At 40.3% G+C, this 24,398-nt stretch overlaps 2 protein-coding genes across 3 annotated transcripts; both read right to left on the reverse strand.

Annotated features, from left to right (window-relative positions):
- Window positions 1-175: 175 nt before the first annotated feature.
- Window positions 176-2,504, reverse strand: LOC103426741 (uncharacterized). Its single transcript, XM_029097581.2, has 5 exons — window positions 2,301-2,504; window positions 2,039-2,207; window positions 840-923; window positions 562-765; window positions 176-448 (listed from the first exon to the last, which is right to left on the reverse strand). The coding sequence occupies exons 1-5, from the start codon at window positions 2,364-2,366 to the stop codon at window positions 360-362; spliced, it is 612 nt and encodes a 203-aa protein (XP_028953414.2). The 5' UTR covers window positions 2,367-2,504; the 3' UTR covers window positions 176-359.
- A 1,261-nt stretch (window positions 2,505-3,765) lies between these two features.
- Window positions 3,766-21,234, reverse strand: LOC139188957 (putative cyclic nucleotide-gated ion channel 13). 2 transcript variants are annotated; one of them, XM_070807116.1, is made up of 6 exons: window positions 21,000-21,234; window positions 20,327-20,514; window positions 5,094-5,416; window positions 4,828-4,945; window positions 4,592-4,708; window positions 3,766-4,499 (listed from the first exon to the last, which is right to left on the reverse strand). In XM_070807116.1, exons 3-6 carry the CDS (start codon window positions 5,402-5,404, stop codon window positions 4,017-4,019), a joined length of 1,029 nt encoding a protein of 342 aa, XP_070663217.1. In that variant the 5' UTR covers window positions 5,405-5,416; window positions 20,327-20,514; window positions 21,000-21,234; the 3' UTR covers window positions 3,766-4,016. The 2 variants fall into 2 exon arrangements, with proteins under 2 accessions (XP_070663217.1, XP_070663213.1); XM_070807112.1 differs by lacking the exons at window positions 20,327-20,514; window positions 21,000-21,234 and having other exon boundaries at window positions 4,592-4,701; window positions 4,824-4,945; window positions 5,094-5,410.
- Window positions 21,235-24,398: the final 3,164 nt, after the last annotated feature.

A 24,398-nucleotide genomic window follows, 5' to 3' on the forward strand; every position in this document is an offset into this window, starting at 1 on the left:
ATCTCATTGTCTGAAGTTCAAGAACCAAGAAATCTTAACCAGTCAAATTGAATATGACGGCCTTTATTAACTCATTGCATTGACTTACTTTACACAAAACTAAGGGCATGGATCTCTCTATCTTGAACTGTTTGGATTTCTTAGTCCTTAGGCTTTGAACAGTGAAGTCCGGAGATGATCCAAATTAACAATTTATCATAATATGATGTAATGAAGCTCTTTACACCAGCAGCCCAAATAACAATGATCGTTTTATGTATAACCTGTACAACACTCTACTAATCTCAATTAGTGTGTCTAAACATAATGTAACCACGACGGGATTGATACATAAAGGTTAAGCCTGCAACTCTCAGCTATCAAACTTGAGTAAACTCCAGAGCATTTGCGTCCGGGTCTCGTGTAAAAATCGCAGGCCTCCCGGACTTGCTAGGCGTGTAGGTAATACCTGCAGCCAAAAACAGCCATGTAAGCCGTCCACATTCCTTTCATAGATCAAACATTCGTTCCAAATGTTATCGAAAATGAAATGAACTGCAGATGAGGAAAAGAAAAGCTTGCCAGCGTCGTCGAGGATTGCTTTGAGCTTAGACACATCCCGGATTGCAATACAAGTATGGCGGTCACGACCTCCATGGGCTGGTCTTCCGGTTAAAGGGTCGGGATTTGGAAGTTCCATGAGATGAATCATCTCTGAACCAACCCATAACCAGGCACCTCTGAAGGGGAGCTTGTCATGTGGCCTGGCCTCATTTATTTCAAGACCTATTTTTTGATCCATCGACTTTGTCATGTACTTTTAAAATGCAAGTAAAAGATGAGAAATTTGATAACTTTACCTAAAAGGTTTTGGTAAAAGCTGAGAGATCTTTCGAGGTTTTCACACAACAATCCGACATGGTGGACACCAACAACTCCAAAATCTGCATCAGGATCAAAAGATGAACAAGTAAGAGAATCTAATCTAGGGTACCATGGTCAACATGCGTTTCTCCTCACATACAAATCACAGTTGACATGATACAAAAACTTTACTTTTCGTGATTCGAGCCATAGTCTACACCAAGTAAGTGGAGAGGGAGCACATTGCTCTAAACTAACTTTATTGTAGCTTGTAGCATATGTGTCAAATTGTGATTTGTAGGTACAAAAGAAAGACTCTTCCTTTCATGTAACGAGGTAAGCAATGTTCAAAACGAAAATGTCCTGAAGATTGACTTAAGTACGCAATTTAGAGTGTGTTGAACATTATCATTTTCATACAATTAAATTTCACTTTTGTTGGATACGATGTTTTATTCAAAACACCGTAAAATCATACAAAAAATAACTGAAAACAGTCGATCCAAAACCCAAACATGAAAACCATCCAATTAAACTTCATAAACCTTTAACACCCACAAAAAATTTATGTTTATTGCTATGATAGTTGACATGCATACAAAAAAATTTCTTTCTGTGATTTGAGCCATAGTCTACACTAAAGTAAGTGGAGAGGGACAACACTGCTCTAAAGTTCTAAACTAACTTTGGAGTATTTTGTAGCATACGTGTCAAACTGCGATTTGTAGGTACGAAAGGGTCGTCCTTTCTCGTAACAAAGGAAGCAATGTTCAAAACGAAAATGTCCCAATGATTGACTTATGCATGCAATTTAGAGTGTGTTGAACAATATCATATCATACAATTATATTTCACTTTTCGTGGATACGATGTTTTATTCATAACACCGTAAGATCACACAAAAAAAGAAAAACTAATGAAAAGGCTTGAAAACTTTGAGTTTGAATGATAAGGACAAAATAAAGAGTAAAATGAATAGTAACAAGATTGACTTTTTAGTGTAAAAATGTGATTTTTCGGTAAAGTAAACAGTACCAGAAGTTTTTCGTTAAAATTTCCTAAAAAAAAAAAATAACCCAAATCCGAAACCCAAACGTGAAAACGATCCAATGAGTGACACCAAATTTCCAAGACCCAACTTAGAAAACAATTGGTGGAATTCAAATCAAAGTGACCACAGCATAAAAGGAGTTACCTTTTTGGTCCTGATCACCAACTGATTGCTTCTCCAGTACAATTTCTTCAACGGTGACCTGAGCTTTCGTCACAAAACACCGTCCCTGACGTCTGCAACTTCTCAGACAGGTCCGGTCAATTTTAGATGATAAGTTCGTAAGCACAGTGCTGACTCTGATCCCATCCTCCTGCAATAGATCAAATAAACGAAACCCTAAATAAAAGAAATTAAAATAAAATCAGAAAAATGAAAATGGATTAATGGGAAATGATAAAACTACCTTGAGTTGGAGACGAAGAGTGGGTGGTGGGATGAGAAGGGAAGCCATGGAAGAGCAGCTGCTCATCTGGGTTTTTGTCGATGACCTGTGTTCTTTGTGACCATTCCCTACAGCTCCTGGCTCGCTGTGTTTTGGGGGAAATTTGGAAAAAGAATCAGAATTTAGACCCCACTATACTCGTAATGTTAAATTTATGATAATTATAACCCAAAATTGATATAAAAGTACTAAAATACCCCTATAGGCTAAAACCTTCCTCATTTGCTGCTCTTAACCGTGAAAAAATGGACCTTCAGGATTAAAAAAAAATACTACATTTAACGAAAAGCTCTCAATACTATTCATTTTAATGAAAAAATAAAGTTTTTCGTTAAAGTTCAATCAGATAAATCATCTCTGAACCAACCCATAACCAGGCACCTTTGAAGGGGAGCTTGTCATGTGGTCTGGCCTCATTTATTTCAAGACCTTTTTTTTTTTTGGAACTTTAACGAAAAGCTCCCGGTACTGTTTATTTTAACAAAAATCCATATTTTTACACTAAAAAGTCAATCCTGGTACTATTCACTTTACTTTTTATTTTGTCTTTATCGTTAAAACTCAAAATTTTAAAGTCATTTTCATTAATTTTTCTATTTTTTATCCATCTATTTTGTCATGCACTTTTAAAATGTAAGTAAAAGATGAGGAATTTGATATATTTACCTAAAATGTTTTGGTAAAAGCTGAGAGATCTTTCAAGGTTTTCACACAACAATCCGACATGGTGGACACCAACAACTCCAAAATCTGCATCAGAATCAAAAGATGAACAATTAAGAGACTCTAATCTAGGGTAACATGGTCAACGTGCGTTTTTCTTCACATATAAATCACAGTTGACATACATACAACAGCTTTACTTTCCGTGATTCGAGCCGCAATCTACACTAAAGTAAGTGGAGAGATAGCACACTGCTCTAAACTAACTTTCCTGTAGTTTATAGCGTATGTGTCACATTGTGATTTGCAGATACAGAAGAAAAGCTCATCATTTTGTGTAACGAGGCAAGCAATGTTGAAAACGAAAATGTCCGGAAGGTTGAGTTAAGTACGCAATTTGGAGTGTGTTAACTATATCATATCATACAATTAAATTTCACTTTTGTTGGATACGATGTTTTGTTCAAAACACCATAAGATCATACAAAAAAATAACCCAAATCCGAAACCCAAACGTGAAAACGATCCAATGAGTGACGCCAAATTTCCAAGACCCAGCTTAGAAAACAATTAGTGGAAATCAAATAAAATGTGATCACAGAATAAAATGAGTTACCATTTTTGTCCCGAGCACCAACTGATTGCTTCTCCAGTACATCTTCAACGGTGACCTTAGACACCTACGACATTAATACCAGCACCATTACTCACATTATGCTACAAATATCAATGGACACAAACTGTTCCGCCACTCCATGTTGAATTTGAAGAAGATGATCCATAATTTGAGCTTTTAATTCAGAATATCGTTCTCATGCATGTCAATGATTACACACTTTTCATACTACACACCAAAACGCAGGACACATCACCGCATTGAAGGGAAACCAAGGCCAAAAGAGAGTAAAGCAACATAAAGAGGAACCAAAGCAATACCAGCTCAAAACACACACAAAACAAAAGTGATATCAACTCAAAAAACACACGATGCTCCAAAATGCTCTTACTAATCTACTAATTATTTGTCCCAACCAGTTGATCTCTTAGCTTTTTTGCATGGTGGCGGCACCAGGCTGCTTGTGTGGAAGAAGCTGCAAAATACTCCAACCGAGAGGGAGGAAGCTCCCATCTAAAGTGCCACCAAAACTCAGCGACTACAGACTTCAAGTGGTTTGCCGTGATTGAAAATGCTTCAACTTTTGATTGGGACACAAGGGTTGTAGTGCAGATAGGCAACTCAGAAAATGAGGCAGATTTCAATGCCCAAATTACAAGTTCTTCTCCATAGAAATCATTTTTCTCAAGGCATTTGCAAACACTTGTTGTTGCGCCTTTAGTAGCTGTGTAGCTCAAAGCAGTGCCTTGCCAGATGAACAGCATCTTCCGCAACGGTTCACCCTTTCGAATAATATACTCATCCCTAGTATACATGTTCGGCTTTAGATGCTCAGATATTGCTTTCAACCCTGTTTCACGTATTCTGCCAAGAATTGGAACCTGCATACCGATGCTTAATTAGATACAATTAATTACACATGACGAATATTATCTTTAGTGACTGTTACATTAAAAGATTTCTTGTTGCATACTTTCTTCAGTGAATCCATGTGGTGCGGGCTCATGTTACGTATTCTTTTTATTAAGCCTCGATATATCTTTTTCATCTTCTGTCTCAATCTGCGCTGTTCGGCCATTTTTTCTAACCCCTGCATGTTTACCAACTCTATAAAGCAATTTCATGACGATTTCATTAAATCCAGAAATATACTTACGTACATGAGTACACAAAAATTTTTCTTAACAGAGTACTGATCACCGCACCAACCTGTTGCACTCTTGAATTGAGATATACTAAAAATAGTGCCAAGCCAATTATAGCGATCATAACTGAAAAGATGATTTCTGCAGCGTAGAAACTGGTCTGAAGGTTTGAACCAAAAGAACTGCAAAAAAATGAAATGGAGAGATATCATCAAAGACGACATTGTTGAGAGGGTTAAATAGATATACACAGCGTTGATGAGTTTACAACATAAATATGCATATTAATTTATAGGTGATCAAACATGAAAAAGTCATACAAATACAAACCTCAGATTTCGCAGGCCCCACCAAAAACAGTGCAAGATCTTTCTTGGAAGATCTCTTGACGTTGTCATATTAGATTGGAGAGCAGACAGATATATACCATAATCGAAAGGGAACGATGTCATATTTTTTGGAAGTTCTACTGGGCATGATTGTTTTAAACCTGGGATACTGATCATCTCATTGTTTTTCTGAGAAGAATAACCACAATGGAAGGAATAATCAACTGTGCCAAGCTCGCATATTTTTTCATGTTTACAGATATACTCCAGCCAACATTTTATCTCTCGATTCACAGCCAAAAAGTACCACATGGATCCGTAAAGCTGAAGGACAATATACGTTGCAATTGTAATTAGTGTGTTTGAAAAGTATGGTGTTAGATTAGAACTAATTAATCTTGAATCGATCTCTGTGATTGTAGCATGTAATTTAAGAATGTAATTCTATATATATTGTGTTTGTACCATACTTGACTAATCCCGAAACTACTGAGCACCGGTCAACGTTATACCGTCAAGGACCCAGAAGAGTTTCCCTTCAACCAGAAGGCCAATCACAATGCGACACGTGTCGACATCAGAAGCCAATCACAGCACGACACGTGTCAACATCAGAAGCCAATCACAACACGACATGTGTCAATATTAGAACAAAACTAGAAACTCTCTTCTATAAATAGGGATCATTCTCCCACAATAATCTCTAATGTCATTTTGTACTAAACTATTCACTAGAACTCACTAAACCAGAGCTTGAACCTATGTATTTGTGTAAACCCTTCACAATTAATGAGAACTCCTCTACTCCGTGGACGTAGCCAATCTGGGTGAACCACGTACATCCTGTGTTTGCTTCTCTGTCTCTATTCATTTACGTACTTATCCTCACTAGTGACCGAAGCAACCAAGCGAAGGTCACAAAACCTGACACTTTCTGTTGTACCAAAGTCTTCGCTGATTTTGTGCATCAACATTTGGCGCCGTCTGTGGGAAACGACGCTTATTCCCACTCTCTTCAGCTTTGTCAAGCTGGTTTCCACCGCTCGTACACTCTCTTTTGGCCAAGCATCTCTCTCCGATATGGGGAGCGAAAGAACCCACAGCACACAGAATGACACCCCTGCTGGACCTAGTATGAAGCAACGAAAGCAGGAAGGAAATAGAGTTACTCTTCAAGCTAAAGTCGATGAGGTAGAGGTTCAGAACAACAAGATAGCGATGAAGAATGAAGTCCTCCAGGAACAATATGAAAAACTTTTCGAGATGCTTCACGAGGCTAGGCAGGCTCAAACACACAAGCTCGTCGCCCCTGTCGAGGTCAACAATCAACTGAATGCCCCCCAACACGGAGGGTCGCCGATATCCGACACGAACATCCCTGATAGGGATCGAGCTACACATCAATGTGATAATCAACATGAGACTTCTCTCAACCCAGCTGCTTCAACCCGAAGCAGGAGAAGTAGAGGAAAACACCTCCTCACAGAGGATGTGGAAGGATCAAAAGCTGTCTATCGCGATTGTCGAGACTTCCTAAAGCAACGTCGAGAGAATCCCATCCACATAAGCTCGAAGATCAATGACCCAAGGGTTTCTGAAAGACTCGGTCCTCTTCCACGACCCAGGCCAGCCGCCAATCTAGAGAAGGGGCAACAAGTCCCAGAAGAATATGAAGGTACTGGGGGCTCGGAAACATTCCGACATACTCACTCTAGAAGTCAGTGTGGTGAGTCCAGAGAAAGATCACGCTATCTTGATCAAACTTTCCTACTTCCAAGAGGCGATGGGGACTTAAAGAAGAAAACTTCAGTGGTGCACGACTCCACTCAGGACCCCCTTGTCCTGCAGCTCCTTGAGGAAGTAAACAAGCTGAAGGCTGAACGTCAAGCCGAGATACCTGACTGGAACCAACCCAGGCCTGGCCCTCTCACAAGAAGGATCCTCAACACTCCCCTCCAAGCGAAGACAAAGCAGAAGCTTGACTTACAGCTCTATACTGGAAGGGAAGACTCGATTGAACACCTTAACCTCTTTGAGTCCACCATGGTATACCGGGGACACACCGACGAAGAACGGTGCCTTCTCTTCCCCTCCACCCTCTCTGGCGGAGCTTTAAACTGGTATTGCCGTCTTCCACCTGAGACAGTAGACTCATTTGAAGAGTTGAGAAAGCTGTTTGTCTCTCAACACATCTTCCAGACCGATCGCTTGCATTCCGCAGATGACTTGTACACTATTCACCAAAAGCCGGATGAGTCATTACGAAAGTACGCTGGCCGCTTCAGCCATGAGTATTCTCGCTGCGCTGAGGCAGATGACAAGACCGCCCTCAAGGCTTTCACTGCAGGCTTACGTAACTGTTTCTTCAAGTACATGATCAATGCCAACACTTGGAAGACTTACTCTGAGGTGATGACACAAGCTTACAACCATGCCTCCGCCGAGGCAATGACATATCAAGGGAAACCCCCTACAGTCACCCCTTATCAGCAAGTAGGGAGTGGAGGCCAGATCCAACCGAATGAAAAGACCTCAACCTTCCAAATGGTAGCAGCACACCCCCCTGCCTCATTTAATGCTACGCCAAGTCAGCAGACATATCAATCTCAGGGCAAAAGGAATGACTTCAATCCTCACCAATCTCATTTTAATAAAAAGAACAAGGGGCACTATCGCGATAACTCAGGATATCGTCACAATAATGCCCGCCCCCAGGCAGTCAACGCAGTGGGCCAATCACGTGTCAAGACAGGCCCTACCCCGAGGTATGAGACATACACCTCTTTGAATGCTACATGTGCTGCCATCTACCCCAATATAGCTCACCTGATACCAAAGCCAAAGTCAAGACAGCCAGATTACAAGTCCACGAAGAACACGGGCATGTTTTGCTGCTACCACGAGTATAATGGCCATGATAGTGAGAAGTGCATTATCCTCCGTGACCATATTGAAGCTTTGGCACGTGAAGGAAAAATTGATCAGTTCCTCCTTCACCCTCCAAGGGATAACCGTAACCAACGCCAGGTGAATGTGATATATTCCATAAGCGGCGGCACACCCATGTCTGAATCTTCCAATAGGGCCATGAAAAGCAGTGAACGAACTTTGAGACCTGGCCATCAAGTGTTTCACGTGGAAGACATCAGAGGAGGCAAGTATCAAAAGCCTAACTGGGATCCAATATGTTTCTACCCTGAGGAAGAAAGAGGTATCATCTACCCTCACAATGACCCGCTGATCGTGGAAGCTCACATAGCAAATTTTGATGTGAAACGAATCCTGATAGACACAGGTGCTTCAGTCAATATCATGTTTGCTGAAGCTTTCAAGGCACTTAATGTAGCTGAACACTTGCTCGATCGCTCGATTTCTCCTCTGATAAGCTTCTCTGGCGATATCGTGCAACCTTTAGGGAGTATACACTTACCCTTCACCATTGGTACAGGCCCCTACACAGCTACTATTACCACTAACTTCTTAGTGGTCAACTGCCCGACGGCATACAATGTCATCTTTGGGCGCACATGCATCAATGATCTCAAGGCCATGGTATCCACACATATGTTGTTGATGAAGTTTCCAACCCCTTTCGGCAATGGGTACATCAGGGGAGATCAACTTAGTGCTCGATCATGTTACAACACTTCAGTCAAACAACAACACCTGCCTGTCCCCAAGGAGACTCTCTTTATACATAACCAAGTCGTAAAGACCAGTCCAGATGAATCCAACTCGGGTCTTCAGGATGGCAACAGTCAACCCGACGACCCTCGAGATGACTCATTCACCCAGCAAGCACAACCCGCTGAAGAGTTAGAGAAAATCTCTATCTCCAAAGACCATCCAGACCGCATGGTGAATATTGGCACCACTTTGTCACCACCCATTCGGTTGTCGCTGATCTCCTTTTTGCAAGAGAACGCCGAGGTCTTCGCTTGGTCATATAAAGATATGCCGGGCATCTCTCCCGATATCATCTGTCACCACTTGAGTATTGATCCCAAGACCAAACCAGTAAAACAGAAGCGAAGATCTTATGATGTTGAACGATACGAGGCGATGAAAGCAGAAGTTGAAAAACTCAAGGACATAAGCTTCGTCCGTGAAGTCAATTACCCAACATGGGTAGCAAATGTTGTCCTTGTTAAGAAAAATCCGACCAAGGAAAGTCTCCTGCTTCAAAAGGTCTTGTGGAGAATGTGTGTCGACTACACCGACCTAAACAAAGGATGCCCGAAGGATAGTTTCCCCATTCCTCTCATTGATAGACTTATAGACTCTACGGCAGGGTGTGAGCTCTTGAGCTTCATGGACGCTTATTCAGGATACAACCAAATCCTCATGAACCCCTCAGACCAAGAACACACGGCCTTCACTACTGACAGGGGACTATATTGCTATAAAGTCATGCCTTTCGGCCTAAAGAATGCAGGAGCAACTTATCAGAGACTGGTCAATTCAATGTTCGCCGAACAAATTGGGAAGAGCATGAAAGTTTACGTTGATGATATGCTAGTCAAAAGCAAACATGCTGACCAACACATCACCAACCTATCTGAAACTTTCACCATTCTAAAGAGGTATCGAATGAGGTTGAACCCCAACAAATGTGCCTTCGGCGTGGGCTCTGGCAAATTCTTAGGCTTCATGATTAGCCAACGAGGCATTGAAGCTAACCCTGAAAAGATCAAAGCAATCCTCGACATGAAAGAGCCAATAACTTCAAAAGACATCCAAAGCCTTACTGGCAAGGTGGCAGCCTTAACCAGATTCATCTCTAAGGCCACAGACAGATGTGCTCCTTTCTTCAAAGCACTCAAGGGAAATAAGAAGTACATTACATGGACGGAGGAATGTGCCAAGGCATTCAGGAACCTCAAAGAGTACATGAGTAAAGCCCCTCTGCTCTCCAAACCAGAAGTTGGTGACACTCTCATCATCTATCTATCGGTTTCGGCTTCAGCAGTCAGTTCTGTTCTTATTCGAATGGACAGTGGTGTCGAACGACCCGTCTACTACGCTAGCAAGGCCCTACAAGATGCGGAGACACGATACTCCAACATTGAGAAATTAGCTCTAGCATTGGTCATGTCTGCTCGGAAACTTCGCCCTTATTTCCAAGCACACGCCATCATCGTGCTTACCAATCACCCTCTTCGACAGATACTCCAGAGTCCTGACACGTCTGGACGAATGATCAAATGGGCGATAGCATTGGGTGAGTTTGACATCTCCTACCAACCAAAACCAGCCGAAAAAGGTCAAGCAGTAGCAGATTTCATCGCCGACTTCACATATCCTGTTGACATTGCTTCTACACCTGAAGCAGTAGCTTCATTACCATCGGAAGCTCAGAAAGTAGAATCAACGACCCCAGCATGGAGTCTGTATGTTGATGGCTCATCCAACCAACAGGGTTGCGGAGCAGGATTAGTCCTCACTACCCCCGACAAAGTGGCGATGGAATACGCTCTTCGTTTCAAATTCAAGGCATCGAACAACGAGGCCGAATACGAAGCCCTTTTAGCAGGCTTGCGTTTGGCCAAACACCTTGGGGTTAAACGAATTGATATCTTCAGTGACTCCCAATTAGTGGTCAACCAAGTCACAAACAACTTTGATGCTAAGGATAGCTCCATGGCAGCATATCTTGCGCAAACGCGACTTTTGCTCAAGCACTTCCACTACCAGATCACCCAAGTTCCTCGAGCGGCAAACAGTCATGCAGACGCTTTGGCTCGCCTTGCCTCGGCAGTGGAAGACAAGATTGGGAGAAAAATTCATGTCGAATTGTTGGCAGAACCAAGCACCATGGTCGCGGAGGTGTACAATTTACAACAAGAAGATAGTTGGATCACCCCAATTTATAAATTCCTTGCTCATGGCACCCTCCCAATTGACAAAGTCCAAGCTAAGCAGATTCGATACAAGTCTGCCCGCTACCTGATCATTAATGACCAACTCTACAAGCGCGGTTTCACCCTGCCATACCTAAGATGCCTTACACCTGCGGAGGCGGAAATTGTCCTTCGGGAAATACATGAAGGAGTCTGCGGAGATCATGCTGGGTCTCGATCCCTAGCTCACAAGACTTTTCGCCAAGGATACTATTGGCCAACACTCCACCAAGATGCCATCAGAATATCTCGTTTATGTGATAAGTGTCAACGCTACGCAACTATCCCTCACTCCCCTCCCGAGCCGCTCACTCCTATGATCAGCCCTTGGCCCTTCGCCCAATGGGGACTTGATTTGATCGGCCCAATGCCTGCAGGGAAAGGCAAGGTCCGCTATGCAATCGTTGCAGTTGACTACTTCACAAAGTGGGCTGAAGTAGAACCCTTGGCAACCATTACTGAGGGAAAAATAGAAGACTTCGTATGGAAGAACATCCTCTGCAGATTCGGCATTCCCAATGCGATAGTCACGGACAATGGGCGGCAGTTCGACAACAAGAAGTTCAAGATGTTCTGCTCTAAGTTCAACATCAACTTATGTTTTGCCTCTCCAGCCCATCCCCAGTCTAACGGACAAGTCGAGGCCGTTAACAAAATAATCAAGCGCACTCTGAAAACTAGCTTGGACAAAGCTAAAGGTTGTTGGCCAGAATTCGTACCCCAAGTCCTTTGGTCATACCGCACTTCATATCGGACTTCCACAGGAGAAACTCCATTCTCACTTGCTTTTGGTACAGAAGCAGTTGTCCCAGTTGAGCTTGAGCAAGCAACATACCGAATCCAGAACTACATACAGAGTGAGAACGACAAGCAACTCACCCTCAACCTGGATCTAGTCGAGGAACACAGAAATCAGGCTCACCTGAGGAATGTCGCCTACAAGCAGCGCATCTCCAACTACTACGACTCAAGGGTCAAACCTCGCTCTTTCAAAGTGGGAGACTGGGTACTGAAGAAAAGATTACTCTGTGATAGAGTCCCGAGTGAAGGAACACTCAGTCCTAACTGGGACGGACCGTTCGAGGTCGTCAGCATCAGTCGCCCTGGCTCCTACAAGCTCAGAAACTCCGACGGCAAGACCCTTGGCCATCCATGAAATGCTGACCACTTGAAGTACTATTACAAATAAGACTCACATTGTACAAGTGTTAAGCTACAGCCGTTCGGCATCCTATGTAACAAAGACCATTTGGTATGAATTCAATAAAGAGGTGATTTAGCCAACTCGGCCATAAACTCTTTTCCATTCTGAGCAATGAAACACTCAAGTGTTGAAGCTTCAACGCAAATGTTTCCAATACAAAACAAAATCTAAGTATGTGTCAACAAGACTATACAAAGGATCTACATCATACATTCCAACACATTCATACATTCCAACACATTCATACATAAACATCATACATTCCAACACATTCATACATAAACATCATACATTCCAACACATTCATGCATAAACATCATACATTCCAACACATCCATACATAAGCCAACTGTGCTTCGAAAGGGTTCAACACACTTTGTGTCATTCGACATTTGCCACAATGTGCCTCGACACCTTGCCCTTATTCTCACCAACTAGGTGATGAAGGAACTCACCTTCGTACCACCAACTAGGTGATGAAATGTACAACCCGTACTCTAATATTATTTGGAAACTTGCCACCCTTATCACCAATCAGGTGAAGAAGGAACTCATCTTCATGCCACCAACCAGGTGATGAAATGTACACCGCGTACTTTCCTTCATGCCACCAACCAGGTGATGAAATGTACAACGCGTACTCTCCTTCATGTCACCAACCAGGTGATGAAATGTGATGAAAGGTGATTAAGGAATTCACATTCGTACCACCAACCACGTGATGAAAGCAACCTACCATTCATTCCATTAACTAGAAGACGAGTGGTACAACTTGTACATGTGAACTCCTAGCATTCACAGATAATAAAAAACCATCAAGCTTTACAACTCAACTAGGGGAGCACTTATGCCTAACAAGAGCTATAGTCACCAACAAAGTCTTATTGCAAGCCAACAATGGCTTCAATGCATGGTATACGAAGATCAAGCTCTTCAACCCTCTTGCATCTGCTTCAGACATTTCTCCTCTGTAACAATGCAAACACTACAACTCATATAACGCTTCAAACGCTTTTGATCAAGACTGTTCGAAGCAAATTCAATTTATATGGTTCATCCAAACCTTCGACTACTACAAGATGTGGCTTGCATCACAATCTCTCGCTTAACAGTATGGAAGCAAAATTTGTATACGTTGTCTCTCCCACATTTTCAAATTTCTAGTTTTCCCAAAAAAAAACAAAAAAAAAAAAAACAAAAAAAAAAAAAAAAAAAAAAAAAAAGAAGAGGAAATTGGAAATTGGGAAATTTAACAAAAGCTTCATCAATGGAGGACAAATATCAATCTCAAAAGTTTCGTACTATGTTCATCAAGATAGTGCGAAGCACAATCAATTTATGGTGCCAACAAAAGCTTCATCAATGGAGGACAAGTATAAATCTCCAAAGCTTCGCACTATGTTCATCAAGATAGTGCGAAGCACAATCAATTTATGGTGCCAACAAAAGCTTCATCAATGGAGGACAAGTATCAATCTCCAAAGCTTCGCACTATGTTCATCAAGATAGTGCGAAGCACAATCAATTTATGGTGCCAACAAAAGCTTCATCAATGGAGGACAAGTATCAATCTCCCAAGCTTCGCACTATGTTCATCAAGATAGTGCGAAGCACAATCAATTTATGGTGCCAACAAAAGCTTCATCAATGGAGGACAAGTATAAATCTCCAAAGCTTCGCACTATGTTCATCAAGATAGTGCGAAGCACAATCAATTTATGGTGCCAACAAAAGCTTCATCAATGGAGGACAAGTATCAATCTCCAAAGCTTCGCACTATGTTCATCAAGATAGTGCGAAGCACAATCAATTTATGGTGCCAACAAAAGCTTCATCAATGGAGGACAAGTATCAATCTCTCAAGCTTCGCACTATGTTCATCAAGATAGTGCGAAGCACAATCAATTTATGGTGCCAACAAAAGCTTCACCTATAAAGCTTCAACCCCAAAGCTTCACCTATAAAGCTTCAACACAAAGCTTCACCTATAAAGCTTCAACACCAAAGCTTCACCTATAAAGCTTCAAACACAAAGCTTCACCTATCAAGCTTCAACCCCAAAGCTTCACCTATAAAGCTTCAAACACAAAGCTTCACCTATAAAGCTTCAACACCAAAGCTTCACCTATCAAGTTTCAACCCCAAAGCTTCACCTACAATACCAAATTTCAACACCAAAACACATAAAAGCTTCACACACTCTTCATCAAGATAGTGCGAAGCTAATTCCAGTGGAGCTGAATTTTGGACATCTTATAGTTCTTGAGCAGATGAACAACTTTCACGAAGGAAATTTTTCTATTTGAGCAACATAAGTTAGAGTGTTGAAGCTCCAAACATGACGGTCAGATTTCTGCAAGCTTCAAAGCTGCTGCGGTGTTTCGAAGATCTGGAAATATTCAACCGTTAGTTTGTTCTGAATTTTTGATATGTTATGGAAGAGATGATGAGGAACAACTTCCATGAAGAAAGTATGTTGATCTGAACAAGAGAAAATGGAGTTTCGAAGCTCACAACAAGTCTGACGGGTTAACAGAAAATTGATGAACATTTACTCATCATACTTGAATTTCTGAAGTTGTACTATTCCGATGGATCTCAAATTTGGATATGTTGTAGTTCACAAGATAAGGAACAACTTTTATGAAGACGACTTTGCAATCTGAGCTATAGAGAATGGTGTTATCTTGCATCCACTCAGGCTGATTAGTGAAAACGAAAAGCAATTCCACCAAAGAAAAGATGAAAAAGAGAGAAAAGCTACTAATTGCACTTGATCTTGTCTAGTCAATAGCATGCAGCATCAAACACACAAAAGTTGGAAATATTTTTAGATAAAGCATATACGAATGTGTGACATCGAAACAAGGATTCGTTACTTTGACAAATTAGTAACAAGCGAGACACCTCATTCGGCAACTCTCTTCGCCTGAAGACTTGGGGGACTCCCACCATATGCTACTGCACCTTGATACTCGGCAGTCTCACAACCACTCAGTGACTTGGATTTTTCAAGTCTCCAACCGAGAAGTTTTCCTCACTCGGGAAATTAAGGGAACACTACCTCAAACTACACGCTTCACTCACAAAGCTTCAACAATACAGGTTTCAACAAAAGAAAAAATTCAAAGAACTTTATGAAGAAGGCTTTGGTGTATTTAACACAATATGTTGAAATGAAGCAAAGCTTATTTATTAATATTTTCGATAAGCCACAAATATGTACATATACATGAGTCAAAATAAACAAACGAAAGGGAGCCTTCACAAAGGTTGCTTAGGGGAAGTCTCAGCAGTCGGTAGAGCCCCAGAAAGAGAAAGCACCGGAGGGTGGTTATCCGGAGCCTCAGTACTTGACAAAACCCCAGAAGGATGAGGCATTGGAGGTTCATCATTTGAAGCTTCATTACCAGGTACAGCCCTAGAGGACGAAGGCAATAAATGCCTTTGGAACAAACCCACAAACCGCTGATGATCAAGTAAAACCTTACCATCAGATTCCTTCATCTGGTCAAGCTTCCTCTTCATGTTTGTAGCATAGTCATGGGAGAGCCGGTGCAACTGCTTATTCTCATGCTTGAGCCCTCTAATCTCCTGTTTGAGACTCATCACTTCAGCAGCCAATGATTCAACTTGACGGGTTCTAGCAAATAGGCGTTGGGCCATATTAGACACAGAACCTGCACATTGAACACTAAGAGCCAGAGAGTCCTTAACAGCCAACTCATCAGACCGTTTGGAAAGTAGTCTGTTATCTTTGGGAGTGAGAAGGTTCCTGGCCACCACTGCAGCGGTCATATCATTCTTCATCACATAATCCCCAACGGTAAGAGGACCAGTAGGGGATATGAAGGATGGGCGCCATATGTTGTCTGGAGAAGGCGTGGCTGTCTCTTCTCCAAGGTTCAAGTCAAAACGACGGTCGGAGGGTCCAGACATTTTCAAATGTGTTGAAGAGGGAAGAGGTCAGACAAATCAAGATCTTAGAAGTGCAAGAAATGAGCTTCTACTGGTAGAGATTCAAGTGTGCTGTGGAACTTAATGCCAGCCTCTATAAAATCTGCACTCGACGGAGCTTCAGAAATCGAAGAGGCGTTTGCTTTCTCAAAAGCTGGGCTGCTCAGAGACCACGAGAGCAGATATCAGAAATCGAAGAAGCACTTGCTTTTTCAGCCTCGTCAGCACCTGTCACATGCACACTCAGCTTTGCGGAAATTACGGGCAATCTGTCGAAGATTTCTGGTGAAGTAGAAAGCACGTGAATCTTACTGTTCAATCACCGCTCTCCATATGCACCATCAACTCCTCGGGTACCACATATAACTTTGTCAAAGATCTCTGACAAAGTTTAGGCACGAGAATTTCGAAGTTCCAGCTACCCTACTATTACCCACAAGGGTAAAGGAACAGCACCACTGCTTGACAACTGGAAAGTCCCTATGTGTGTCGACCTTCGTGTTTTGCGGCAAGACAGGTTGGCAAGAACGTCCAACCTTTACTCACATTCGAGAAAAGACTCCCAACATAATTACTTTCTCAAAAACCGGAGTAGCACCGCTTTCCGAATCTCGAGAGTCAGATCCTCGACGAGATTGCTTGTTCGAAAACCGAAGAGGCACAACTCTCAGAACTTCGAGAGCCAGATTTCCTTAGATAAAGCTTGTCTGTAATCTTCACACGTAACATCAGCTTTCCAGATATCACATACCACTTTTTCAAAGTGCTCTGACAAAATTAAAACACGTGAAGCTGGCAGCTCCCACTACATTGCTGTGACCAAGAAGGGTAAAGGAATAGCATTACTACTTGTTATTGGGAAATCCCTATATACATCGACCTCCCTCCTCAACGGACAGGCAAACCTGCAAAAATGCTCAACCCTTTCTCGCATTCGAGAAGGCACTCTCAACATAACCTCTCGAAATACTCAGCTTTATTTCCCCCCGATAATACCTCAGCAAATAAGCCACACCAAGAACAAGAGTATCTCATATCATCAGGGTCGAAAGCAAGAGTATCCCATATCATGCTTTCTCCCTGTCTTTGTCTTTGTCCTTGTCCACACCTGCAGGACAAGGAGAAAGAGAGCAGTCAGTCGGAACCTGAAATCAAACCTCCAATTTGGAACTGACTGCCTGGAACCTTTGCCTGGTTGCTTACTTAGCATTGCTCTCGAGTACTCATCCTCAACTGCTGTCAAGGTCACGAATTCCACCGGCAAATACCTCATGACAGTTGATCAGATATTGGCTCTTTACACTAAAGCTGCCAAGCGTGGATGAGTCACTATGAAGGAATGTTCTGAAGGACCATTTAAATGCAAAGGTTGCACACCACTTCTGCCATGCAAAAGATTGAAGCAGAAGGTTCAACGGTGAGCTGAAACAGATCACTACAGCACGACACATTTCCATACCACATTCATTATTCCGTCAACAGCAAAAGTATCCCATATCATCAAGGTCGAACGTACTCTAGATTTGATGGACTTGTTTTGACCCTCAAATTCTTGAGTCGGCCTTATACTCTGAAGGGAACCAGAAAACCCTCCAGCACAGTTCAAGAATAAGCCTGTGGAAAGTTACTTCTTCAAAAGCAAAAGTATCTCATATCATCTCTTATCCATTTGCTTCTCCTTATCCTGGCAGTTGAATGAGAGACAAGGAGAAGGAGAACAATCAACCGGAAGCCGAAGTCAAACCTCTGATCCTGGGTTGCTTACTTGGAAGTTTGACTGCTTACCTTGTCTGTCACCTCTTTCGGCAGATCTCCTAGCTCGGCGACTTGGGGGACTCCTACTATAGGGTTTGTATCGCACTTGACCAAGCCCGAAACTACAAGTAAGCTTCAAGTGAAATTGATACATTACCTTGTGCATCTTCATCGGTTAAAGATACCACCCCTGGATGGAGGAAGCGTACTTCCAGAGAAGATGCCACATCTACCTATGAGAAAGATAAGGCAAGTGAAGACGATACCACACCTCGGTACTTAGAAGTTTCGTGATTACTCAGCGGCTTGGATCTTGCAAGTCCCCAACCGAGGAGCTTCCCTCACTCGGGAACTTAGGGGAGCACTGTTTGTACCATACTTGACTAATCCCGAAACTACTGAGCACCGGTCAACGTTATACCGTCAAGGACCCAGAAGAGTTTCCCTTCAACCAGAAGGCCAATCACAATGCGACACGTGTCGACATCAGAAGCCAATCACAGCACGACACGTGTCAACATCAGAAGCCAATCACAACACGACATGTGTCAATATTAGAACAAAACTAGAAACTCTATACTATAGGGTTTGTATCGCACTTGACCAAGCCCGAAACTACAAGTAAGCTTCAAGTGAAATTGATACATTACCTTGTGCATCTTCATCGGTTAAAGATACCACCCCTGGATGGAGGAAGCGTACTTCCAGAGAAAATGCCACATCTACCTATGAGAAAGATAAGACAAGTGAAGACGATACCACACCTCGGTACTTAGAAGTTTCGTGATTACTCAGCGGCTTGGATCTTGCAAGTCCCCAACCGAGGAGCTTCCCTCACTCGGGAACTTAGGGGAGCACTGTTTGTACCATACTTGACTAATCCCGAAACTACTGAGCACCGGTCAACGTTATACCGTCAAGGACCCAGAAGAGTTTCCCTTCAACCAGAAGGCCAATCACAATGCGACACGTGTCGACATCAGAAGCCAATCACAGCACGACACGTGTCAACATCAGAAGCCAATCACAACACGACATGTGTCAATATTAGAACAAAACTAGAAACTCTCTTCTATAAATAGGGATCATTCTCCCACAATAATCTCTAATGTCATTTTGTACTAAACTATTCACTAGAACTCACTAAACCAGAGCTTGAACCTATGTATTTGTGTAAACCCTTCACAATTAATGAGAACTCCTCTACTCCGTGGACGTAGCCAATCTGGGTGAACCACGTACATTCTGTGTTTGCTTCTCTGTCTCTATTCATTTACGTACTTATCCTCACTAGTGACCGAAGCAACCAAGCGAAGGTCACAAAACCTGACACTTTCTGTTGTACCAAAGTCTTCGCTGATTTTGTGCATCAACATATTGCAATATTTTCCCACATCAATACGAGGAGTCATAATTCTATATATTGAAAAAATATAAAAATATTGAAAGGCACCACACCCCTCAAATAGATGGCCTTTAAAGAAGAAGTAAACATGCTCTTACTCCTATTCAGTATTCTCAAATGTCTTCCCTTTGTTTATTCAAAACCATACGAGAAATTGTACCCTAATATATATAGGAATGTTCAAGGAGTAACCAGTATATACATATACATACATACATATATATATATATATATATATATATATATTATTATGATACTAATTACTTGTTTAAGCCCATATATAACGTCATCTCATTATCCAACCGGCTGATTTTTTAGGTCAATTCAAAAATCAAGCTTGAAGAAGTTATCCAAATAGGACATCATTTCAATACTTGCACTGTTGATTATTATTTTGACAGTTTTCCTTATTTGGATGTTGATTTTAAAATTTGTTGTTTAAAATTATGAGATAACAACATTGTAGATAGTCCTAAACGAGTAGTTAGCATCGTATTAACTTACTAATCAGTTAATGCTTGAGCATTTCTATACCTATTGTTGGAGAATAGATAGTCTCACATTTCACTACTTGCACTGTTGATTGTTATTGTGAAAGTTTTCCTTATTTGGATATGTTGATTTTAAAAATTGTTGTTTAAAATGATGAGATAACAACGTTGTAGAGTGTCCTAAATGAGTAGTTAGCATTGTATTAACTTACTAACCAATTAATGCTTGAGCATTACTACCTATTGTTGGAGAATAGATCGTCGACTCACATCTAAGACTTAACAAGATAATTTACAGTTTATACGCAGAAGGTTCAATGCTAATAGCACGGACGCCTTTAATGGAAAAAAACATGCTCTAATGATATGTGGTTATGTTAAAAACAATATTAGTAAATATGTTGGTGGTGGACCATGCTAATTTTAAAAAGTTTACCATATATACACTCATATATCTCAACAATAAGGTTACAAGAAAATTGAGATTTTTCTTCCCACATCGGAAATAAGATTTGAACTTACATGAGAAGCGATGATGAACGGAAGGAAGTCTAACAGACCATTGAGCCATCTTATTCCATTCTCTACGTTAGCACGCCGATCAAGCCATATATGTACACGTTATAAGCCCTCAACGTATATTGGAATGGAATTAGTAAAATAAGCATAGAATGATCAAAGTATGTGTACTTTCCAATGAGCAATATTGCCTGGAGACATTTCAACCAACAGTTAATTTGGGTTATTGGCTAACCAGTGCTATTAAATCAATAATTTACATAATAATCTATCTAATGTGCGTCCATTATCATAATTCTAGAGCTTTTCTCAATTCTCTGGTGTTCAAGAAACCTATTTAAGAGTGATCATTCATGATCCCTTTTATTTATAACTTTCGATGTGTCACATTATAAATAGGTCATCTTGGCCTTATAGGTTTGTGATCAATTCAAGTTTAGAGTTTTTTCTATTTTCTGAAATATTCGAGATTGATGATGGACTTCAGCTTATTTGCTAGTGAATTCTAGTGTGGGAATTTCGTTCGATTTCCCTTTACATATATGATATATCCTGCTACATCAGGGGTGATCACTACATATATATACATATCAAATAAAATCTAGGTATCGTGCATGCATGGAGTTAAATGTGAAATTTGATTACTTGCAACAGATCACCTTCTCGTAGGTCTTACCTGTAGAACGGGAAGAGCAACCCAAATGCGAAATAACAAACTGGCTAAGAACCTATCTGATTTCTTGTGGATGAAAATACGATGTGTTGTCACATGATGATCACTAATAGTTTCTGTGGAGAAGGCCGATGCAGAAGACTTGTCACTAAGTTTGGTGTGAAATCTCTTCAGAAAAACAACAATGTCCAGTGCATAAAAGAGATCCCCGATTGATCGTAAAACTAAAAATGTCCACATCAACCATTTGTCCCAAAAGTAGCAAGTGTCTTTCTCGACGATGGACGGAATATAGCACATCAAGGGATCAAGGAAGAGAGAAAATGCAGATGATACTGCAAATATAGTACCCCATCTTGGCCGGAATATTTTTGGTTGATGACGTTGTGGCTTACTTCTGTGTCCTTCACCTTCCTTGGAAGCTTTCCCCTCCTCTACAGTATTCCCACGACCTGGATTACTGTACAAGACACAATAAACATATTATAAATTGGGTTTAGGAAATGAATTACTCAAGAACAATAGTTATTCATTGCAATCCTCTCCAAATAGGAGGATTAGAATGGAGAAATTTTATTCATGTCTAATTCTTTTCTAATCCTCTCAAATGAAAAATTATTCTCTTGAGAGTTATTCCATTTCAATTCAATCCATTATACCAAAGACTATATAAAACCGGCACATTCTCTCTACCACAAATAAAGATAAAAGAGAGTTTTTTTTTTTTTTTTTTTTTTAACAAATGATTATCTACACTAAGGAGAAGTGTCTGGGTTTAGCCTCACAATGGGCTAGCAATAATGTGATTTAAAGTGAAGAATAATATCATTAGACCATAATACAAAGTGGCAAGATAAAGAGGGTTTTATATTCATCATTTATTTTCTTTTATGCTTTTACTTCAAATCATTATTACTAGTATGTGCACACACACTTTATGTGTATGAACATTTTTTTACTTTTGTTTTTAAAATAGGAAGGAGAGGAGAGAACGTGGATGAGAGTGGGAATGGGAGGTTTTTTTTTTTATTATTATTTTATTTTAATATTAGATATATCTTAACATCACATGTAGGTGAAGCTTCAATAAAAAAAACAGTAAAATATGGTTATGTGAAATTGCATTATCGCCCATTATTTTTTTGTGATAGAAGACTAAATAGTCATTTCATCATCTTTTGGTTGACAAAGAATGTTCTATTAGACCCACTCCAATGGTGGGCCAAAAGCCAAATTACTCCCCAAAATTTCCCCCCAAACCCAATCCAACCCAAGGGAAAAATTTGGGCTAAATGTTAAATGCTAAACCAAGGCCATATTTCCCCCAAAATTTAGCCCAAAAATTGGAGTGGGCTCCACCGAACCGAGTGAAAAGGGGTGTTTGTACACCAAATGCAACCCAAAAATCTCATTTAGCACTCCAAACTTTTTATAATTAGAAAAAAAAATACACTTGTGAGGAGTGTAGAATTAGATTTTTGGAGTGCTAATAACGATTCCCATAATAATATTCTAAACTACATTAATAAAACCTGATTGTGCAACCAAAATCCCATAAAATTACTATTTAACCCTCTAATCGAAACTGAGCAACAATAAAAAATAAGGAAAACTAATGAAAAGAACTTGAAAACTTTGAGTTTTAACGATAATGACAAAATAAAGAGTAAAGTGAATGATATCAAGTTTGACTTTTTAATGTAAAAATGTGGTTTTTCGTTAAAGTGAACAGTACCGTAAATTTTTCGTTAAAGTTCCCAAAAAAATATTGGCAATAATGTCATATCAAAAACCAAATTTTATTGTTCTTTTTGTAAGCCTCACCCACATGTGATTCTAACATCTTTAATTTAGAAAATATATAATATAAAATATAAAATATAAAATAAAAAAACCTTTCTCACCTCTCTCCCCCACTCTCATGTTCTATCTCACTCTCTTCCTCCCTACTCTTAGATTCGAAACTCATTGATGGCAAGTTTGATACCAAATTAGATTGCTCATTATGTGGTTTAGCCGAACTCCTCCTCTCATTACTGTAAAAATATCGATGTACTAAAAAAAACAAGAAAAAAAAATGTTTTCACACACATTTTGTGTGAGCATGTGCTAATAATAATAATAACAACAACAACAATAACAATAATAATAACAACAACAATTAATAATATATTATTATTATTATTATTATTATGACTATGCAGAAGTAAGTTTCCCAATAGCTTGATAACCACAGAAAATCGCCCCAAGGCCTATCAACGTTTCTCATTATCTCACCTTCCTCAATCACAAACTTATCATCATATAAACCCTCCGTCCCCTCTCATTTAACAATATTCTTCTTTCAACTTATAATAATTATGCCATTTCTGATAATTAAAGTAAAGAAAAAGAAAGAAGACAAGAAATGATCTTAAAGTTAAAGAAACAAACGAACCTTATTGTGGGTGCAAAAATTTAAGGGTCAGTGTATCCTAAAAACTAGCCACTTCCCATGCATCCTAAAAATAAGGGAATGGAGATAAAATAAAGAAACGTGAATCAGCCACTACTCATAACATGAAGTGAGGTAATGAGATTTGGAGCCCAAGCTTTTTATCCTATAAAGGGCCTAGAATCCCATTAGAACGGGGAAGAAAAAGAGAAGTATAAGATCATTTCATATTTTGTAAGCATTATGAACAAATACTGACTTGAGCATTAGAGTATTTTCTTACAGGTTCCCTCCTCCCTCATTGATGGAGAGTGAAGATGGTGTTGTGGGCTTCTCATCATGGTTACAAGATTTACTTGTTGGAAGATTGGACGATCCGAATTTTTCCTCTCCAACACGTATGATTACAATTGAATCAGAATTGGATTCCGCCATAACTCAAGTTCATATGATAATTTGTATCCTCTGGTAACGAAATTCAGGAGCAAGCCAGCTAGGTAAAATACAAGTACCAGAAAATAATGTCAATTATTAGTAGTCAAATATGCATGTGCATGGCAAACTAGAACTTAGATACACCAATACAGAGACAAGCGGTGAAGCCCTACTAACCTGAGACTCAAGTGCTGAAGCTTACACCAATAGGGGAGAGAGAGAGAGAGAGAGAGAGAGAGTATCTCTGTTATTCAAATCTGAATTCAATTCCAAATATATGGTGAAAAAGGTAGAAAAGAAAGTGTATATTTGTTATTCCTTGTCCCAAGAACGTGCCGAGTGTTCTCCTATAATTACTCTCTCTTTTTTCTTCACTTGTCAATAGTATATAATTTTACTCACTGTGGTTTTATAATTTCGGCTTTATCAAGGAATCAAATTCTTTCTTAAGGTTACGTTTCCCAAGAGACTTCCAAGTTTCCAAAGATTAGAGAAAATTTTCATTGTAATCGGAACACATATATTATGTTATG

Source organism: Malus domestica, chromosome 02 (assembly GCF_042453785.1).
Source record: "Malus domestica chromosome 02, GDT2T_hap1".
NCBI classification, from domain to species: domain Eukaryota; kingdom Viridiplantae; phylum Streptophyta; class Magnoliopsida; order Rosales; family Rosaceae; genus Malus; species Malus domestica.

Bases quoted from the DNA above. Each gene is read 5' to 3' on its own strand.
- LOC139188957 (XM_070807116.1), bottom strand. From the start codon at position 5,404: ATGTGGTACTTTTTGGCTGTGAATCGAGAGATAAAATGTTGGCTGGAG. The intron at 4,709-4,827 runs GTTGGTGCGGTG...GTAAACATGCAG, and splicing joins TCAATTCAAGAGTGCAACAG to GGGTTAGAAAAAATGGCCGA. The intron at 4,500-4,591 runs GTATGCAACAAG...ATCGGTATGCAG, and splicing joins ACATGGATTCACTGAAGAAA to GTTCCAATTCTTGGCAGAAT.
- LOC103426741 (XM_029097581.2), bottom strand. From the start codon at position 2,366: ATGAGCAGCTGCTCTTCCATGGCTTCCCTTCTCATCCCACCACCCACT. The intron at 2,208-2,300 runs GTAGTTTTATCA...GATCTATTGCAG, and splicing joins CTCTTCGTCTCCAACTCAAG to GAGGATGGGATCAGAGTCAG. The intron at 449-561 runs GCAAGCTTTTCT...TTTTGGCTGCAG, and splicing joins AGCAATCCTCGACGACGCTG to GTATTACCTACACGCCTAGC.